Raw genomic sequence first — 19,442 nt, 5'->3', positions numbered from 1 at the left:
TAGTGTATTGTTTAGCCTCCATGTGTTTGTATTTTTTACAGATCATTTCCTGTAATTGATATCTAGTCTCATAGCGTTGTGGTCAGAAAAGATACTTGATACAATTTCAATTTTCTTAAATTTATCAAGGCTTGATTTGTAACCCAAGATATGATCTATCCTGGAGAATGTTCCATGAGCACTTGAGAAAAATGTGTATTCTGTTGTTTTTGGATGGAATGTCCTATAAATATCAATTAAGTCCATCTTGTTTAATGTATCATTTAAAGCTTGTGTTTCCTTATTTATTTTCATTTTGGATGATCTGTCCATTGGTGAAAGTGGGGTGTTAAAGTCCCCTACTATGAAAGTGTTACTGTCGATTTCCCCTTTTATGGCTGTTAGTATTTGCCTTATGTGTTGAGGTGCTCCTATGTTGGGTGCATAAATATTTACAATTGTTATATCTTCTTCTTGGATCGATCCCTTGATCATTATGTAGTGGCCTTCTTTGTCTCTTCTAATAGTTTTTATTTTAAAGTCTATTTTGTCTGATATGAGAATTGCTACTCCTGCTTTCTTTTGGTTTCCATTTGCATGGAATATCTTTTTCCATCTCCTCACTTTCAGTCTGTATGTGTCCCTAGGTCTGAAGTGGGTCTCTTGTAGACAGCATATATATGGGTCTTTTTTTTGTATCCATTCAGCCAGTCTGTGTCTTTTGGTAGGAGCATTCAATCCATTTACATTTAAGGTAATTATTGATATGTATGTTCCTATTCCCATTTTCTTAATCGTTTAGGGTTTGTTATTATAGGTCTTTTCCTTCTCTTGTGTTTCTTGCCTAGAGAAGTTCCTTTAGCATTTGTTGTAGAGCTGGTTTGGTGGTGCTGAACTCTCTCAGCTTTTGCTTGTCTGTAAAGGTTTTAATTTCTCCACCAAATCTGAATGAGATCCTTGCTGGGTAGAGTAATCTTGGTTGTAGGTTTTCCTCCTTCATCACTTTAAATATGTCCTGCCAGTCCCTTCTGGCTTGCAGAGTTTCTGCTGGAAGATCAGCTGTTAACCTTATGAGGATTCCCTTGTGTGTTATTTGTTGTTTTTCCCTTGCTGCTTTTAATATGTTTTCTTTGTATTTAATTTTTGACAGTTTGATTAATATGTGTCTTGACGTGTTTCTCCTTGGATTTATCCTGTATGGGACTCTCTGTGCTTCCTAGACTTGATTAACTATTTCCTTTCCCATATTAGGGAAGTCTTCAACTATAATCTCTTCCAATATTTTCTCAGTCCCTTTCTTTTTGTCTTCTTCTTCTGGAACCCCTATAATTCGAATGTTGGTGCATTTAATGTTGTCCTGGAGGTCTCTGAGACTGTTCTCTGTTCTTTTTATTCTTTTTTCTTTATTCTGCTCTGCAGTAGTTATTTCCACTATTTTATCTTCCAGGTCACTTATCTGTTCTTCTGCCTCAGTTATTCTGCTATTGACCCCTTCTAGAGTATTTTTAATTTCATTTATTGTGTTGTTCATCGTTGCTTGTTTCATCTTTAGTTCTTCTAGGTCCCTGGTAAATGTTTCTTTCATTTTCTCTATTCTATTTCCAAGATTTTGGATCATCTTTACTATCATTATTCTGAATTCTTTTTCAGGTACACTGCCTATTTCCTCTTCATTTGTTAGGTCTGGTGGGTTTTTATCTTGCTCCTTCATCTGCTGTGTGTTTTTCTGTCTTCTCATTTTGCTTATCTTACTGTGTTTGGGGTCTCCTTTTCACAGGCTGCAGGTTCGTAGTTCCCATTGTTTTTGGTGTCTCTCCCCAGTGGCTAAAGTTGGTTCAGTAGGTTTTGTAGGCTTCCTGGTGAAGGGGACTAGTGCCTGTGTTCTGGTGGATAAGGCTGGATCTTGTCTTTCTGGTGGGTCCGTCCACGTCTGGTGGTGTGTTTTGGGGTGTCTGTGGACTTATTATGATTTTCGGCAGCCTCTCTGCTAATGGGTGGGGCTGTGTTCCTGTCTTGCTAGTTGTTTGGCATAGGGTGTCCAGCACTGTAGCTTGCTGGTCGTTGAGTGAAGCTGGGTGTTGGTGTTGAGATGGAGATATCTGGGAGATTTTCGCCGTTTGATATTACGTGGAGCTGGGAGGTGTCTTGTGGACCAGTGTCCTTAAGTTGGCTCTCCCACCTCAGAGGCACAGCACTGACTCCTGGCTGCAGCACCAAGAGCCTTTCATCCACACGGCTCAGAATAAAAGGGAGAAAAAGTAGAAAGAAAGAAAGAGGAGAAAAGAAAATAAAATAAAAGTAAAATAAAATAAAGTTATTAAAATAAAAAAATAGTTATTAAGAAAAAAATTTTTTTAAAAATGTAAAAAAAAACACGGACGGATAGAACTCTAGGACAGATGGTGAAAGCAAAGCTCTACAGACAAAATCTCACACAGAAGCATATACATACACACTCACAAAAAGAGAAGAAGGGGAAAAAATAATAAATCTTGCTCTCAAAGTCCAACTCCTCAATTTGGGATGATTTGTTGTCTATTCAGGTATTCCGCAGATGCAGGGTACATCAAGTTGATTGTGGAGATTTAATCCGCTGCTCCTGAGGCTGCTGGGAGAGATTTCCCTTTCTCTTCTTTGTTCTCACAGCTCCCAAGGGCTCAGCTTTGGATTTGGCCCCGCCTCTGCGTGTAGGTCGCCTGAGCGCGTCTGTTCTTCGCTCAGACAGGACGGGGTTAAAGGAGCCGCTGATTCGGGAGCTCTGGCTCACTCAGGCCGGGGTGAGGGAGGGGTATGGATGCGGGGCGAACCTGCGGCGGCAGAGTCCAGCGTGACATTGCACTGGCCTGAGGCGCGCCGTGCGTTCTCCCGGGGAAGTTGTCCCTGGATCCCGGGACCCTGGCAGTGGCGGGCTGCACAGGCTCCCGGGAGGGGAGGTGTGGATAGTGACCTGTGCTCGCACATAGGCTTCTTGGTGGTGGCAGCAGCAGCCTTAGCGTCTCATGCCCATCTCTGGGGTCTGCACTGTTAGCCGCGGCTCACGCCCGTCTCTGGAGCTCCTTTAAGCAGCGCTCTTAATCCCCTCTCCTCGCCCACCAGGAAACAAGGAGGGAAGAAAAAGTCTCTTGCCTCTTCGGCAGCTCCAGACTTTTTTTTTTCCTGTCAAAACTATTAAGTGTTGCTTATTCCCCCTTTTGTCTCTGTGCTCCTGGATCTTTTTGCTTTACTGCCTTTGAGGATGGTTTGAAGACTGAGAGGAAGGAGGGAAGGGGATAAGGAAAGCGTATTTTAGGTCAGTGTGTGGTTTTTCTTCTTGGGAGGCAACGGCACCCTAGGATTGGAAATGTGAACAGAGCTGAAGTATGATTCCTGTTGCAAAGGCAAATAGGAAACTTGTGAAATTGCTTGCTTTGCCTTCTTCTTTTTACCTGTGCCCTATAGTACAAAGTATATGAAAACTGGTTATCTCACTGCAGGCAGGGACAGAAAAGGCAGTTAGAATTAGATTATCCATTGTGAGTAAACCGGCACAATACTTTATATTCTACTAATATAACTTTATTATAAATTTGTTCTATTGTGCAATGGTATGTGGATGCTTTTAAATAAATTGAGCAATCAATATGTCAGCTAGACATCTTCATTTCTGAGAGGTGCCTACCCTAAGAGGCAAAGACTGATTTTAGACAATCTAAGCCCTTTTTTTCCCCACTGGAATTGATAGCTTCATAGAGCATGTATTCATAAAGAGGAGAATAATTTTACTTTTAACCACACAGTAACTAGCTTGAGATCCAAAACCACTTCGGCATTATTAGCATAGTTGGCTTACCATAGAATTAGCACATTTAAAGTTTACACTGGTCTACAAAATAAGTGTGTTGAAAACACACAAGAATTGAGATAATCCAGAAGGATGAAAAGATCCAATCTAGCTTTTTCCCAACAAAGACAAGAGCAGGGCTTCAAAATAGAGCAGACGTAGAGAATGGACTTGAGGACACGGGGAGGGGGAAGGGTAAGCTGGGACGAAGTGAGAGAGCAGCATTGACATATACACACTACCAAATGTAAAACGGATAGCTAGTGGGAAGCAGCCGCATAGCACAGGGAGATCAGCTCGGTGCTTTGTGACCACCTAGAGGGGTGGGATACGGAGGGTGGGAGGGAGGGAGACGCAAGAGGGAGGAGATATGAGGGTATATGTATACATATAGCTGATTCACTTTGTTATAAAGCAGAAACTAACACACCATTGTAGAGCAATTATACTCCAATAAAGATGTTAAAAATAAAATAGAGCTTTCTACATGTAAACGACAATATCGTGAAGAGAGCAGAAATGCTTAGACTGCTGATGCTTACCTTTTCAGCGATCATTTCAATACCCATTCCATCCATTTTCTGGCTGCTGATTCCCAGAAGAACTCCAGTGGTTCTAGTTGTGCGGAATTCAAATTCTACAAGAAGGTCCAATCCTACTTTGAACCCATCAACTGTAAAATGAAAACATTTTTAAAAAATTGTGGATTCGAGTTTAGGAACTGTTAATTCAAATTTGTACAATGCCATGGTTTTATTAGCTTTCAATTCATGTGTTAGACAACTATAAGTTCCAGACTTTCGTATGGCCTACACCTCCACCATTTATAGTTATTGCTTATTTTCTTGGCTGCCTTCCTTCCTAGAATATAAATTCTGTGAGGGCAAGGACTTTTCCTATATTGCTCACCATTTTATTTCTGTGCTCACCAAAGTATCTGACACATGGTGGAGGTCGAATATATATTTGTTGAATGAATGAATGAACACAGACTAAGATTGACTCAAAGAATCTCGCAGCCAGGTGTGATTGTCAGAAGTCTTGTTGCTGGATGAAGTCAAGCATTTCAGTGATTATTCAGTAAAATTTCACTGGGGCACTCTACATGGTACCACGATGATCTGAAAGGGCTCAAATATCCCCAGACATTTTATTTATAAAGAAAGGAATTACAAATACAATTTTGAAGGATAAGATTCTGGGACATAAATAGACTTTTCTAGTTCATCAAGTTAAGTCTTTATAATTTTCCATATTTGATTCATTGGTTTATTTAATCTTTTAGCAAGTATTTAAGACATGCTTCTTAGAAACAAAGTGATCCATTAAGATCAGGCTAGACTAGACCTGCATGAAATATTAGAGGAAAACTCATGGTAATTTTTTCCAGGTCTTCTATTTATTAAGCAAGAAATAAATGCTATGTGTAACCACAACTATCTCCAATGAAGGGAGGCAGCTGTTATGTGAAAGACTTTTTTCTTCTACTGAGAACCTTGATGAGTTTGAATGGACAAAGACGGGCTTAGGGCAGATTTTAAGAATAAAGGGTAGAAGAAGCTGGAATTTTCTGCAAAAGAAAACAATGATTTTGTTTCTGTTCCTCAAAGGAGGATAAGGAAAAGAGAGAAATAACATGAAGCCATTCAGCAGAGGATAGGGGGAATGAAGAAGCTATTAAACCCCCAGAAACTGGGTAGCTGGAAAGCTTTTAAGGACAAAGGTGTCAAAGGTTTAAATTGAAGTCGTATATTTTCCAGTAATGTAACCTCCTCTGACCACCCAAGTCTTATATAGATTGTATTACACTGTGTGTTGAGGTGATGGCAGGAGTTATTGGAAACTGGGGAAGTGGCTAATTTTCTGGTCCAGTTTGATCTCGAACCAAAAAAGCCCAGGCAGGATGGTAAGTTAATCTGTTAACTGCAGAACTTGAAGCTGAAGCTTGCCATCAATTTGACGAAGCTAATGCCAGCTATCTGAATTTGCAGAAAACTTGAGAAAAGCTTTGGGCTTTCACAGAACATGGAATTTGGGGTTCAACATAACCTCCAACATTTCAATATTTAACATACCCTGTGTTTCTCTGTTTTCTGCTTCTGCACAGGGGAAATTTCCCATGTATCCCCTGTTGGAGGGCCCTGCTCTTCCGTCTCCAACCTTTGCATGTGTGTTCAACTCATCTTTTAAACCTACCTCAAATGTCAATTCCTCCACAAAACCTTTCCTGATTTCCCCAAATTAATGTTTCCTTAAAATATCCACAGAACCTTGCTTGTGTGTCTTCTACAGTTTCTAGTTATTTTTTACTTGTCTTCTTGTGATTTCTGAGATAAAGAATCTTATCTATTGATAGCATGTTCTTGAAGGAAGGGAATGACATCTTATTTACTTCTGTTTCCCATGTTAACTTCTACATATTATGTACTCATTAATTTTTTTTCTAACCAGCAAATGCATGTTCCTATGGTAACCATAGGACTGATTCTATCTTAGAGTATGTTAATGTCAGATTTTTTTGTTATTATGTACAAGTGATTTCATATTTTTTCTTTCCAAATTGTACATTCACTGTTAGTGATCCAGACCTGCGCTGAAAATGCTCACTGGAACGGGGGGAGATACTTAAAGAAAGTCAGGGAAAGGTGCCAGTCATCATCTCCATCAGCAAGAAATGGGCACCAGTATGTGTACATTGTGTGTGAGGGGAGAGCATGAAATGGAGCCTTGCAAGGAACTGAAGAGAGGAAGCAAGGAAAATGCTGTCTCATCTCCAGAAAGAAAGGTAGATGGGGAAAACTAGAAAGTAGATACATTACATAATATAAACATATGAACCTTCTTGTAGAATTACATTTATTTTGCTATAATTGATCTCCAGGGAAGGAGATGGAATAAACTCGCCAGATAGCCTTTTACTTTATTTCTTCTATTCGTTCTTATCAGAATCGGACGTATTAATCTTTAAGAGGCATTTTTTTTATTACTTCTAAAAGTTTTAATTTCTGGTTTAAACAAAGGATGCTAGTTTCAGACCCCAGGGACTTTTATTTTCCCACACAAACAAGAAGTCAATATTTGGACCTAGTTAATATTCAACAGAAAGGATATGGAAGCACCTCACCTGCTTTGGCAAAACCCGTTCCGTCAAAATATGTTCCTTTCTGAGCATTTGCAAAACACGTCCCGACACGGTAGCTGGAGGTTGGCTGTTCAAGATCGGCAGGGGCTTCTGCCATCTGAAGATTCCTGATGCAGCCATCAATGCTGTAGGTCACCTAAACATTCAGGTCAGAAGAAACACATATCGGGTTTTAGCAGAAGTTTGCCTTTATGTGGAATGCAATCATTGGTAGGGGGTTCTGTGTGTATAAACATCTGCCGATTGTCCTAGGCCATCTCCAGAACTGCCTGGATCGGCACCATCAGCCCAGGCTTCAGAGCACAGGTGCAGAGAATCCGGTGTTGTGCTTCGCAACTAAGACAGCGGTCCCCATCCCCCAGGCGGCGGACTGGCCTGTTAGGAACCGGGCCGCACAGCAGGAGGTGAGGGGCGGGCGAACGAGTGAAGCTTCATCTGTATTTACAGCTGTTCCACATCGCTCGCATTACCACCTGAGCTCCGTCTCCTGTCAGCATTATGGTGAGTTGTATAATTATTTCATCATATATTATAATGTAATAATAATAGAAATAAAGTGCACGATAAATGTAATGCGCTTGAATCATCCCCAAACCATCTCCCCTGCCCCACGGTCCGTGGAAAAATTGTCTTCCACGAAACTGGTCCCTGGTGCCAAAAAGGTTGGGGACCGCTGAACTAGGATGTATCTAGCCTGGAATATGATTGTTTAGATATTCTAAATACTGCACACTACGTCTCTAGTGGGACCACTGGTTTGACAGACTCTGGGCCCCTATGGAAATTGTAACGTTTAATTAGTCTCTTATGTTTCTATTTCATGTTTCTAGTAACAGTTTATTAACCTTACTATATATACATTTTTTTCACAATCTATGTTCAAATTCTACTTGAAAAGATAATTAGGTTCGGTTCAGTGCTTCTTCCTTATGAAAATCTAAGGAAAGCAGTGGATACTTTCCTAAGAAAATGCACATACACATGAAACTTGAAAGCTTGGGTGACACATTCAAAGTTTAGGGATTTTAGAAATAAATCAATCATACTCTGCTTCATTGTATCTCATCTGGGTTAAGGGATGCAAGTTAATCACTCTTGCGACTCTCTGTTCAGAGACTCTCACTTTGATTGGCCTGCGTAGCACAGCCAATAGCTGTGAAGGGGAAGTAATATTGAACATCCACAAGAGGCGGCAAATACTGAGAACTGTAACCATCATGGACAATTGTCTTTGATGAAGAACGATGCTGCATCGTCACGTGTTCTGATTTGAGCATAGACATGAACCACACTCGTGTGTAGTGCATTTTCTAAAAGCACTAATCCCCTGTGCTTCTTAAAAGAGTGCTTTCCAAAGCCAACCAGGACACATGGTCTGACAAAAAATTATTTTGTGAATACTGATTGATTTACAAAATTTGTGAGGACTTTAAATTCTGACTCCAGTATTGGATAACAGTACTCTATATCAGGGATCCCCAGTCCCCATGGTACTGGTCTGTGGCCTGTTAGGAACCGGGCCGCACAGCAGGAGGTGGGCAGCAGACGAGTGAGCGAAGCTTCATCTGTATTTACAGCCGCTCCCCATTGCTTGCATTTCTGCCTGAGCTCTGCCTCCTGTCAAATCAGCGGCGGCATCAGATTCTCATAGGGGCGCGAACCCTACTGCGAACTGTGCGTGCGAGGGATCTAGGTTGCACGCTCCTTAAGAGAATCTAATGCCTGATGATCTGAGGTGGAGCTGAGGCAGTGACGCTAGCACTGGGGAGCGGCTGCAAATACAGGTTATCATTAGCAGAGAGGTCTAACTGCACAGAGACCGTAATAAATCAGCTGTTTGCAGACTCATATCAAAGCCCTAACAGTGAGTGGCAAGTGACAATGAAGCTGCATCTTACGGAGTAGACTGGACATAAGCAACATGCTTTGGGTGTCACTGTCTCCCATCACCCCCAGATGGGACCATCTAGTTGCAGGAAAACAAGCTCAGGGCTCCCACTGATTCTGCATTATGGTGAGTTGTATAATTATTTCATTATATATTACAAGGTAATAATAATAGAAATAAAGAGCACAGTAAATGTAATGTGCTTGAATCATCCCCAAAACAACCCTGTGCCACTCCACCTCCCCGCCCCGGGTCTGTGGAAAAACTGTCTTCCACAAAACTGGTCCCTGGTGCCAAAAAGGTTGGGGATCACTGCTCTAGATACTGCATCTCTCAATATTTGCTAAATGTCTAGTCCCGAAACAATACCATCAATATCATCATTATCATCTTCCTTGTTGTCTTAGTGCTTTCTGTATACTTGGTATTTTTCCAAGCACTTTAAGTATATTACCTCATTTAATCTTTCCATCAACCTTGCTTGTTTGGTTATTATTATTAAACTATTTTACAAAAGAGGGAACTTTTCAAAGAAAAATTAAGTAAGTTGCTCAGGATCGCACAGCTACTTAACAGTTAAGCACATATTCAAACCAAGGGAGTCTGGCTCCAGGGTCCACACTCTGTTTTGTAATATTGCCTCTCATAGTCAGATCTGTCTAGAAAATTTGTCACTTCTCAGAAAAGATGATTTCCTATTCATCTATAATTGGTCATGGGCCAATGTGACCTAATAATTCAAAATACATTCATGACTCAGGCAGCTGTTTAGGCCACAAAGAAACAAATTAGACACTCACTGGACCAATTCTTCGGGTAGTGTAGTTAATGGGTAGCCCGCCAATATACAGCATTCCCACAACATCCAGAATATCAGCTTTCTTGGGACTGATGGTTCTGTTGGAGGCACCGTCTACGTAAATAATTCCTTCTTGCTTAATTCGAACAATCTTAATCTACCAAAAGAAGAGGAGTCATTAACACCAATCATAGATAAATTTCAAATATGCAGAGTATAAAGCATAAGAACTTTTAGGATATTCCTTAGGAAAAAGTGAAACAACTTACTGAGGGCCTAATATGTGCTAAACCCATAATATAAGTGAAATTAAATCTGTTTACAGAATGTCTCAAAGTCTGTCTTTTCCATGAGTACCATCTCCAAAAGAGGAGAGAATCTTCCTGGGTGAGTTTTAGATTGAAGACTCTTCTGTAGTAGCCAAGTGAGCATCTGTATCAAGAGGTATGCTTGTTGTAAGGAAACTTGCAGATTGAGAGCCCTGTCATGAATTAAGTGGGCTGCAAAATTCATGTCCAAATTCAAAAGTTCATTGGTTTGATTGAGCAAAGCCTGGTCTTCCCAGCACCATTTCAGATATGCTACATCCCTCTGCTTAAGAGGCACTTCTCGTGCAGAACTGCAGGAATGCAGTGCATCCGGGCTTCACTGCCATTTCTGCAGCAGCTGATTAGTACAAAGTCAGGGAGGAAGATGGAAGGCTGACTGGGCTGAAATGACAGCAGCGGATTGAATTATTTTCTGGGGCAGAGTGAAATAAAAAGTGTGGAGACTAGCTTGAGCATAAAATCCTTGAGTCTGAATTTAGGAAAAGGAGCCTGTAACCCTGTGAAATGCTGGAGTACAATAATGGTTTAAAAACGAATCTACATCAGGATTAGAGTAATTTAAGACCTTATTTTACACTGATCTATTCTGGTTTTGGAAATAACTTTCTAAAAACCTGCAAGGATAAAATCCCTCCTTAATTTGGCTACTTAGCGTAATCCCAGCCTCATTGTAGCTCAACAATATGTCTTTTTCTCAAGTGTCATATTTATTATGCTATTAGCCAGAGATGAGAATAAACCTTAATGAGAGCTCCTGCATAAAGTATTTGCTAGTCATAAGCTCCCTAGAAAATTTCTTATTTCTAGATAACAAGTTAGTTGACTTTGCGTTTATATTGTATTTTTTCAGGTTCCTTGGCTTTCTATATGATACGACAAGTCCAAATATGTTAATATATAAAATCCAATATCTAATAATATCTTACTCTAAAAATTAAACATTTAATTTGTCCACCTAGGGAAGCTTTACTTGATAGGCTACCACAGGTGCAGAGACAAATTCCGAGTTTTCGTTTTAATCAGGCAGTATATTATCTACTTGCAGTCATGCCAAAGAGGACAGTAAGCTGGCAGGTGAGCCTTCTGTGCCCATAATAGTACTAGCTTCTGGGTGTAAGGCCAACGTTTAAAAAGTTGTTCCAAATGACTGTTTGTGGAAATGATACCCCAGAGGCCTTTAAACGGGAGGTAGCAGATTCTCAGACTCTTGGTGTGCTCAGACCACTATGGGGTGGGAGAGGGGGGAAGGCACAGGCATAGGGCCCATTTTAGGTTGCCAGCTTTTAAGCTGGTCAAATATTATTTCATAAAGAGAGGTTATTTTAGCACTTTAAAAATAGGAAAATATAATCTTAGAAGAAATATTATTCCTTTCAATTGAATACGTAGAGCTTTATGATTAACACACTCCATTGTCCCATAATAATAATAATACTTACTTAGAGTACTGGAAATGTCTTCAATTGCCTGGCCCTAGTTTGTGGACAGATGTTTGGGAACCACAGATGTACAGCAATGATGGAATCTTATAGCACCATGATGAGGCATGTAAGTGGTCGACTATAAACCTACCCAGGTTTGATCACGTCTTCCTAGGTTGGGCAGTTGTATATGGCACTTACTGTATTTTTGGCCTCGGCCACGTTCCAGTACCGCCAGAGTCAGTGTCTGCACTGGCAAGATAATACTGGCACCAGGGGAATGCCGATGGCTGCCACCCAGTAACCCCCTCGTAGGGCACTGCCAACATCCTGGGGACTATTACCTTGTGCCAATGGCCATTATTGATTTTGGTGGGGATCATGGTGTTGGTGTCACCACTTCCCAAGTCATAACTGAAGTAGGGCAATCCATTTCTCAGCTGAACTGTAGCAAAATCAGCATGATTGATCCGGGCCATGTAAAAGAGCAAGCCTGATTCAGCTTCGGTTCGCACTTCGAATTCAATGGTGAGACTGTGAAATAAAAGTATGCGAAGTAAAACAGAAGAATAAGAACGTTCTTATTCTAGGATACAGTGGCATCCGATCGTGGTGCTTTTTCATAAAGGATAGCAAAACCTTTTCCAAGGTGAGGACTATCTAGGTCTGCTGAGTTCCTCAGCTGGCTTCTCAGGCTCAGACAAATATTCATATAATTCTATTCTTCACAGTATTCAGTGAACTAAAAAAGCTCATCTCATTTATTAATAAATATAGTTAATTAAACTTGAATAAACAAATACTGAGTACTTCCATTTATCGGTTCTTGTCTAATATCTCAGAATAAATCATACCGGTTTTTAACTTTGGTGTCATCAAACGCGATTGCAATGTGACTGTTTCTCGAAAGCCCAAACTGTTTGCTCCCTGTCAGGAGAGCTGGTTCCGATTCTGCAGCACAAGGAGCCTGTAAAATACCAAGGAGAGAAGGAACAGAGATTTTGGACTCCATTCTTTAAAAATGTAATGCTGCTGTCTAATGGTTTCTTATATTTTAGTTTAATGTTCTTACAAAATCTCGTTTAAGTTCCTTAGAAATGAAAGCTGTCTCTTATTCATCGCTGTACTCTACTACATAGCAGGTACTTACTATTTATAGCGTACCTTTGCATTGCCAAAGGAATGGTGCTCAAAAATGTTCATTGATTAATGCATGTTTTCATTATCCTTTAAGGAACTCTATTATTTATATTTCTGAGCAAACTGGAATTTCCTTCTCACTTTTACTTCATTTATGAAGAGTTATATCGTTAGAAGATTGAACAGGGAAAATGACAAGCTTGCCACTGGGTTACAAGAGTAGAAAAATGTGTCCTTCTTGTCCTCCCCATTTCTCTCTCCCACCGGCTTACTTTTTCTTGAAAATTATCGGTGCTAGAAGGTTTCCATGAATTTAGACTTTCAAGCTGGTGTATCTCAACTTGCAAGTCAGCCCATTCAGGCTTAGCCCGTTGCTAGGCAACCCAGCACACTTTCTAATGTAACCTGCCATACACCATTTCAACTGCCACTGTTCAAAGATCAACTTCCTAGGGTGCTTACAAGGTAGAGCTCGCTGCAGGGCTAGCTTCAGAGGCAGGCTTCCTGTGTAGTCACTGAGCTTAATGCTCTGCTGTCACCATTTTGAAATTCTTAATAATTTTTGAACAAGGTACCCTGCATTTTCACTTGGCCCTGGGCCCTGCCAATTACATAGCCAGACCTGACTGGGTAGACCTTACTTGGCTACTGTAACCCTCAGCTCAATAGTTAATCAAGGCTCCTCAAATTACCAAAACCACAATTCCTTTCCTTGGTCTCTATTTTCACAGAAATAGCTCCGAGTACAAGCTGCTTAAGAAGTCTTTTACAACACAAAGTACGTGAGAAAATAAATAACCTGCCTGCTCTCAACAACACATCTGTTTTTAAAGATCTGCACTTAATAGCTGTGGAGCCACTGCCCCAGTGCGCGCTGACTCAGCAGAGGTTCCCAAACAGCCCAAGGCAGGCTTTCGATGCCGCATGCTCTCCCCAGGGGGTACCTTGGAGATGACTCCTCAGCGCACAGGAAATTTTTACTTGATGAGGAAAAGCCTTGCCCTCTTTTCTCTGGAGCTTAGTCAAATGGAGCACTCTGCCACAGCAGGTAAAAAGCTTTAAGTGTTTTGAAATGCTGTAAAATTGGGCTTTATGGAAGTATTTCCCTTCTTGCTTCCCAGGAGATGGTCAGTTACAAAGAGCAGACTGTGGCTGAAATTCACACAGATATGCAAAAACCCAGCGGGTAGAACAGGAACATGCTACTTATTCATACAGCTGAATGGGCCTCTCTTGGAATCAACATGTGACACCTTTCTTATTACCCTGACTGCAAAAAGAGCCCAAATGGAAAGGCCTTGGTAGCTTAATGTCTCAGCCTTCAATGATGCTATTAATAGAACTGGGAACATTTATCAACCTCTCACAATATTTCCTGTAGAGAGGACCGTCACAACACACGTAAGTAGCCTGCAGAAATCTCGAAGAGAATCCAACCTGCTGGGAGTCCATCAGGGGCAGAATTTAGCTAAAATATCTCTAAACCCTCAGCTCTGAAAAACTGAGGGATTGAAAAGGTCACTGGATGTGGAGGAATTAGGGAACTATAATGCATAGCCTAAAAGGAAACCACCAGCAGGTTATTTCTGTGTTCTTGTTAACATTGTCTAGTGGCTACATATATATGTTAATATAAAACAACTTTTCTCACGTAATTTTTTAAATTATGAAAGTGGCTATTGTAAAGAGTAGGTCTTTTATGGGTAGCAGCTATTTGTCGTGGAGACCTTTTGTCTTTACATGTTTGGGGTGTTGTGGCCTGAACACCATGCTAACCTTGCTTGCTGGTAGACTGGACACGTGATTTCCAACCCTGGTCTTGAGCTGAGCGGCTCTGCTACACGTTATCAGATTTTCTAGATGAAAAAGGCCCTGCTTACATTGTTTTAGAAAAACCTTTGACTTCCTAAGGGTCCTGTTTAGAAGCGTTACATGCTACATACACCCGCTTGAAATTCAGGAAGAGCAGTGTTACCCGGAGAGGCTTCTGCTTCACTTTTACAACAGGTGGATCCTGAGAAGCAGGTGGAAAACAGTGGCTAATAAAACCGTGTTCTCAGATTGGCCAGTTTTATAGAAGAGATGCATCACTCTATTAGGTAAATGCAAAGTATAAAGCCGTTATGTAAGTTCATTGTTCTTTAAGGACATCCGAGTTGACATTTACTGTCATCAATTTGCAGTGGGATGGATATTATGGAAACAGTTTAAATAAACTGTCTATCACCTTCCTTTACAAAACTGGCAGTTGAAAGAGGGCAGAGAGGTTCCAGTGTAAGAGGATTTTCTGTGTATCTACTTTAGGATTTAAATGGGAAGACAATTCTCCAACAGTCTCTGATCTGGTAATGTTTTTGGTGCAAGCCTAGATGTCTCCTCTCACTTGGTTAAGGGGAGGCGGGATGGATTGTGTCTGCTTTGCATCACTTTCCCTTGGGTGGATCTGAAACAAGGCCCGACATTCCCAGCAGGTTTGCCTGTTTGTTGTGCCTCTTCTTCCTTGTCCCTCACACCCCGCAGAGGGTGGAGCTCCTCACCTGGCCACTCAAGCAGCTCTTTTCCTTCTAATAGCATTTTTTTTTTTTTTTTTTTTTGTGGTACACGGGCCTCTTACTGTTGTGGCCTCTCCCGTTGTGGAGCACAGGCTCCGGATGCACAGGCCCAGTGGCCACAGCTCACAGGCCCAGCCGCTCCGGACCGGGGCACGAACCCATGTCCCCTGCATCGGCAGGCGGACTCTCAACCACTGCGCCACCAGGGAAGTCCCTAATAGCATTTTAAAGAGTGACCATGTGAGATGGAATAGAAAATGCCCCAAGGTTTGCACGACAATAAAATGATCTTGTCATTAAGGACATTTTCAACCCTGCTTCCCATAGAAATCTAAGCTAAGAGGAAGGATCTTCTAATGAGGTAATTTTAAGGAACCTTTAAAGAATGGCTGTTGAAAGATGAGTCGTCCTTCTCCAAGCCAGTGTGAGCTCGAGGGGAGGCATTGTCTTTATGGATGTGATACATGACCTGTGCTATTTTGGAAACACTTATCTCTGAAATGTGTTAAAACAATAATACAAATAGCAGTGGCTCATCAATCTCAGCATGTTACAATCCTGCCACCTTGTGGGGACTCTTTAAAGTACATATGGGGGAAAATAGAGGGCAGGATGTGCTTGCTCCTTATTTGTCTCTGCTTGGCAGGTGACAAGATGTGGGCAGACAAGACTTGGGTGGGGAGTCTAAATGTGGCCCTGCACCTGTTGCTGAGAACAGGGACACAGCTGGAGAGGATTCTGAAGGAAGCCATGCTGCCCATAGCCATGCTTACGCAAGTGGGCAGAGCCGCAGGTTAGTAATGGAGCTTAACATTTTCACCCTCATATTGTTAACTGATTTCAGATCAGAATAAAGCATGGTCATTTCCAACTGCTGATTGTTGGCTGACGTTTGGAAATGAGTTACTGGATTCAGGATGGCATATGATTGGTGGATAAGCATTCCTTGACTCTAGATTGGTGCAAAGTAGAGATTTCAGTTGCATTGATCAAAACTGGCATCTCTGTCCTTGAAAGCACCAAATGATGAATGATATAAAAATTGCATCATTGGAGTATAATCTGCAAAAATACTGGTTCACTATGCTGTACACCTGAAAATAATGTAATATTGTAACTCAACTATACTTCAATACAAAATTAATTTAAAATAGCATCATTTTCTTCTTTCATGAGTCAAAAATCCTCTAACAAATGTGGGCTAACATGACATCTGCGAAGTTGGGTGCTTCTTTGTGATGCTCTTTCAGCATGAATACTAAGCGGAAGATACTTTTTACGGCACTGACTTTAATATTCTGAAATACAAAATCCCTATTCAAGCTGTTTACTGAGAAACTGAGTTTAACTCCCTGCACATTAGCTTTTTTGCTAAGTAGTGGGCATTTGCTAACTCCCTGCATATAAGCTTTTTTGGTAAGTAGTGGGCATTTGCGGCACTATTTACACACTAATGCCTGAACAGTAATTCTTTGCAGTATGGAAAATGTATGTTTCCCCTTTAAATACATATCAGTATCCAACGGATTTATCCTTTGGCCGGGACTGTACTTAGCTTTTAAAATCACAGCATTCAATCTGCTGGAGGAAGAGCTTTCTTTTGCTCTATTCTTTCCTTCTCTGCTCCCTTCTTTCCCCCAACAACTCCGCAAGAGCCCCGAACAGCACAGGGACTCTTCCTGGCTGCTCTTCTTAGTTATTCACGTTTTAAAATTTGAAGTTCAAAGTTCAACTTTCCAATAAACTTCAAGTAAAAAAAACAAAAAACATGCAGCCAGCTTACTGTATACAAATCCACACAGGCCACGCTGGTTGTAAAGACTTGGTATAAACGCCGTATATACCTGCTGAGAACCTGTCACATTTTGACAATCTTCTGTAATACTAGAAGTCCACACGCTTAATCCCTCCCGTCCTCCACGAGAAACAGCCACAAATAAAACATGTAGAAATGTTTTATGCAGCTCTAAATGGGCTGAAGAATAAAAAGTATAAAGAGAAGACAGGGTATCACACTATCAAATGAGATAATACGCATAAAATATGCTCTCTGATCTGTGATGTTCTGGCATGTATTAATAATAGGATTGACATAATCCATTTCACAGGGCAGGGCTTTCTCAAGATACTCTTAAATTGCCCTGGAGGAGAGTGAATGTCGTCCTGTTGCTGTAAGCTGCTGGTGGGGAGGGGTACGATGGCATAAAGAAGAAAACTAAAGGAACTGAGAATAGGAGAGGGTTTCTGTCCACTGTGCTAGAACAAATAAAAACATATAGATAGGTAGTTCCCACTTCTGGAATTAGTGTGTAAGTCTTAATTCTTAAAATTCTGAATTCTGATCTTAAAAAAAGAAAAGAAAACGGTGAGAATTGAAAATGATAGGAGACTTGAGAGATAATAACCATATCATGTTGGAGTTTGTTTAAAAAGGAATGCTCACCCTCCTTTTCCTAGCGCTTGATCTCACCCTAACAGTGTGAAAGGTTAAACTAACTAGTTCCCTTAGAAGAAGAATGATGGAGTGTTACTGTGAGCCGGGCATGGTGCTGGGTGCTTTGCACACAGTGTATATAATTTAGTCCATGGTAATCCTCAGGGTAGATAATTATCCTCATTTTTCAGTGAGTTTACTTACATTTAGAGAGGACAGTAAGTTATTCAGTGAGCCCCCCTGAGTTCACTGAGTAAAGGTAGGTGGGTTATACCAAGACAGGCAGGCAGACCCGCATCGTGGATAACTTGGATTAAAGAAGACCCAGTTTATTTCCTCAGTGACTCTCAATGCAAAGGAGCTGAGAGGGGATCACGTACCATGTCCCTCTTCCCCAGTGAAGAAATCAGCTATATAACTGGATGTTGTGGAGGAATCAAGGTTGAAAGACCACTGCTTTTGTCTTTTTAAACATTTATGAAAGCAAAACACATTTAAGAATGTTTTTTGAAATGATGAAAATCATCTCTGGACCATATACCTCTGCTGTTAGCATCTGATGCATTTCTTGGAAAGGCTTTTCTTATGCATTTTTCTAGGTATTGATATAGACATGCTTATGCAGTATACAGAGTTTTATATCCTGTTTTCCCTACTTAACATAATGTCATAAGTATGTCATCCTCATTTTGTTTCAATTGAAAGATTTTAAGAGTATGGTGGCATATTAAAATTTGCATTTCATGGACCAGTTTTCACACTTCTAGGTACCACTACCCATTTTGTTTGGATGGAGTTTAACGGTGTCCCCTGCCATGCTTCTAATTTTCAGTCTTGGAAGCCAGCAGGTTGTGTTTGCAGCCCATATTGGCATTTATCCTGACTGACCTCTACACATATTTGCTTACTGTGGTATTTATGTTAATGTCTACTTTCTCAAATATGTCTCTCAGTTTCTCTTTCTTCCTCTTTCTCTGGTAGGCTCTTAATAAATATTTTTCATAAAATAAATGTCATAAATGTCTTATTCATCTTTGCATTTAGTAGCCTTTTAATAAATATTTGTCATGAAATAAATTGTCAAACCTTTAAGTAGCCTTTAAAAAGCCGACACTTCTCTCCACACACACGAAAAATAAAGAATGAAGATAAGGGAAAGAAATCAGATTAAAAGAGGAGATCTGTATGGTTTCATGATCTGAAACCCTGAAAATACAGTACAGCCCAATAGAGATGAAAAATTCTAAAATATGTAATTTTGACCACATAGTCATACATAATTATAACGTGCAAGATCTGATGTTCTATGAGTCTTTCTGTACCAATGCACGGGACCACTACTCAACCTCTCTCTTGCTTTTGTCTTATCTACTAAGTGGAATGCTCTTTTTTGGAGAAGTTAAAACATACACTGCTGAGAGAAAATGGAAACTGGAATGAGAACAGAAGGTTATAAGAAAACGTAAATGAGTTAAAATCTCCAGTCCAGATGGGAAAGTACCTTTGTTTTCAGAAAAAGGGAAAAAATGTGATCTCTAGAAACCACAGAAGGATATGCTTGAGACCTCCTATAAAAGAAAGTTTGTGTTTTAGAAATATAACGAAGAAAAGAAAGGTGATCACTGAGGACCAGCAGTGTTATTCACCAATAAACCAGACCAATTCAATGTGGACTGGCTGAGGGACCTGATTCAAGAGAAGTTCAAGTGATACAAGGGCCCTCAAGGTTTTGGTTGACCGAACATGGTACCTAATGATGAACTAATGGCATGATCCATCCGTGTAAAACATTAAAACATTCCCAGGTATATTAGTAGAATATGGTGACAGACCAGTGAAAGGAGCAACCCTGCTGTTCTCTGAACTGGGCACTCCACTTTGAGTAGTATGGTCTATTCTAGGTGCCATATTTTGAAAGAGATATTTCAAATGTAAGAA

At 40.6% G+C, this 19,442-nt stretch overlaps 1 protein-coding gene and 1 long non-coding RNA gene across 2 annotated transcripts in view; one reads left to right on the top strand and one right to left on the bottom strand.

The window, feature by feature from the left end:
• The window catches only part of LOC309831558, a 55,737-nt gene extending 48,334 nt beyond the window's left edge, over window positions 1-7,403 (top strand). The window contains exons 4-5 of the long non-coding RNA XR_014297600.1: window positions 6,378-6,584; window positions 7,194-7,403. This is a non-coding gene — a long non-coding RNA (uncharacterized lncRNA). The remainder of the gene's footprint in view (window positions 1-6,377; window positions 6,585-7,193) is intronic.
• LAMA2 (laminin subunit alpha 2) overlaps window positions 1-19,442 on the bottom strand; it is a 606,716-nt gene that overhangs the window by 7,816 nt on the left and 579,458 nt on the right. The window contains exons 57-61 of the mRNA XM_082668794.1: window positions 12,233-12,345; window positions 11,723-11,912; window positions 9,630-9,785; window positions 6,924-7,077; window positions 4,342-4,472 (exon numbers count right to left, since the gene is read on the bottom strand). Of these exons, the coding sequence (XP_082524920.1) occupies window positions 4,342-4,472; window positions 6,924-7,077; window positions 9,630-9,785; window positions 11,723-11,912; window positions 12,233-12,345 (744 nt within the window). The remainder of the gene's footprint in view (window positions 1-4,341; window positions 4,473-6,923; window positions 7,078-9,629; window positions 9,786-11,722; window positions 11,913-12,232; window positions 12,346-19,442) is intronic.

The sequence above is a fragment of the Grampus griseus genome, assembly GCF_964374135.1.
Source record: "Grampus griseus genome assembly, chromosome: 13".
Taxonomy (NCBI): domain Eukaryota; kingdom Metazoa; phylum Chordata; class Mammalia; order Artiodactyla; family Delphinidae; genus Grampus; species Grampus griseus.
Note: the sequence above shows the minus strand (reverse complement) of the source record. Positions and strands in the feature narration are given on the sequence as shown.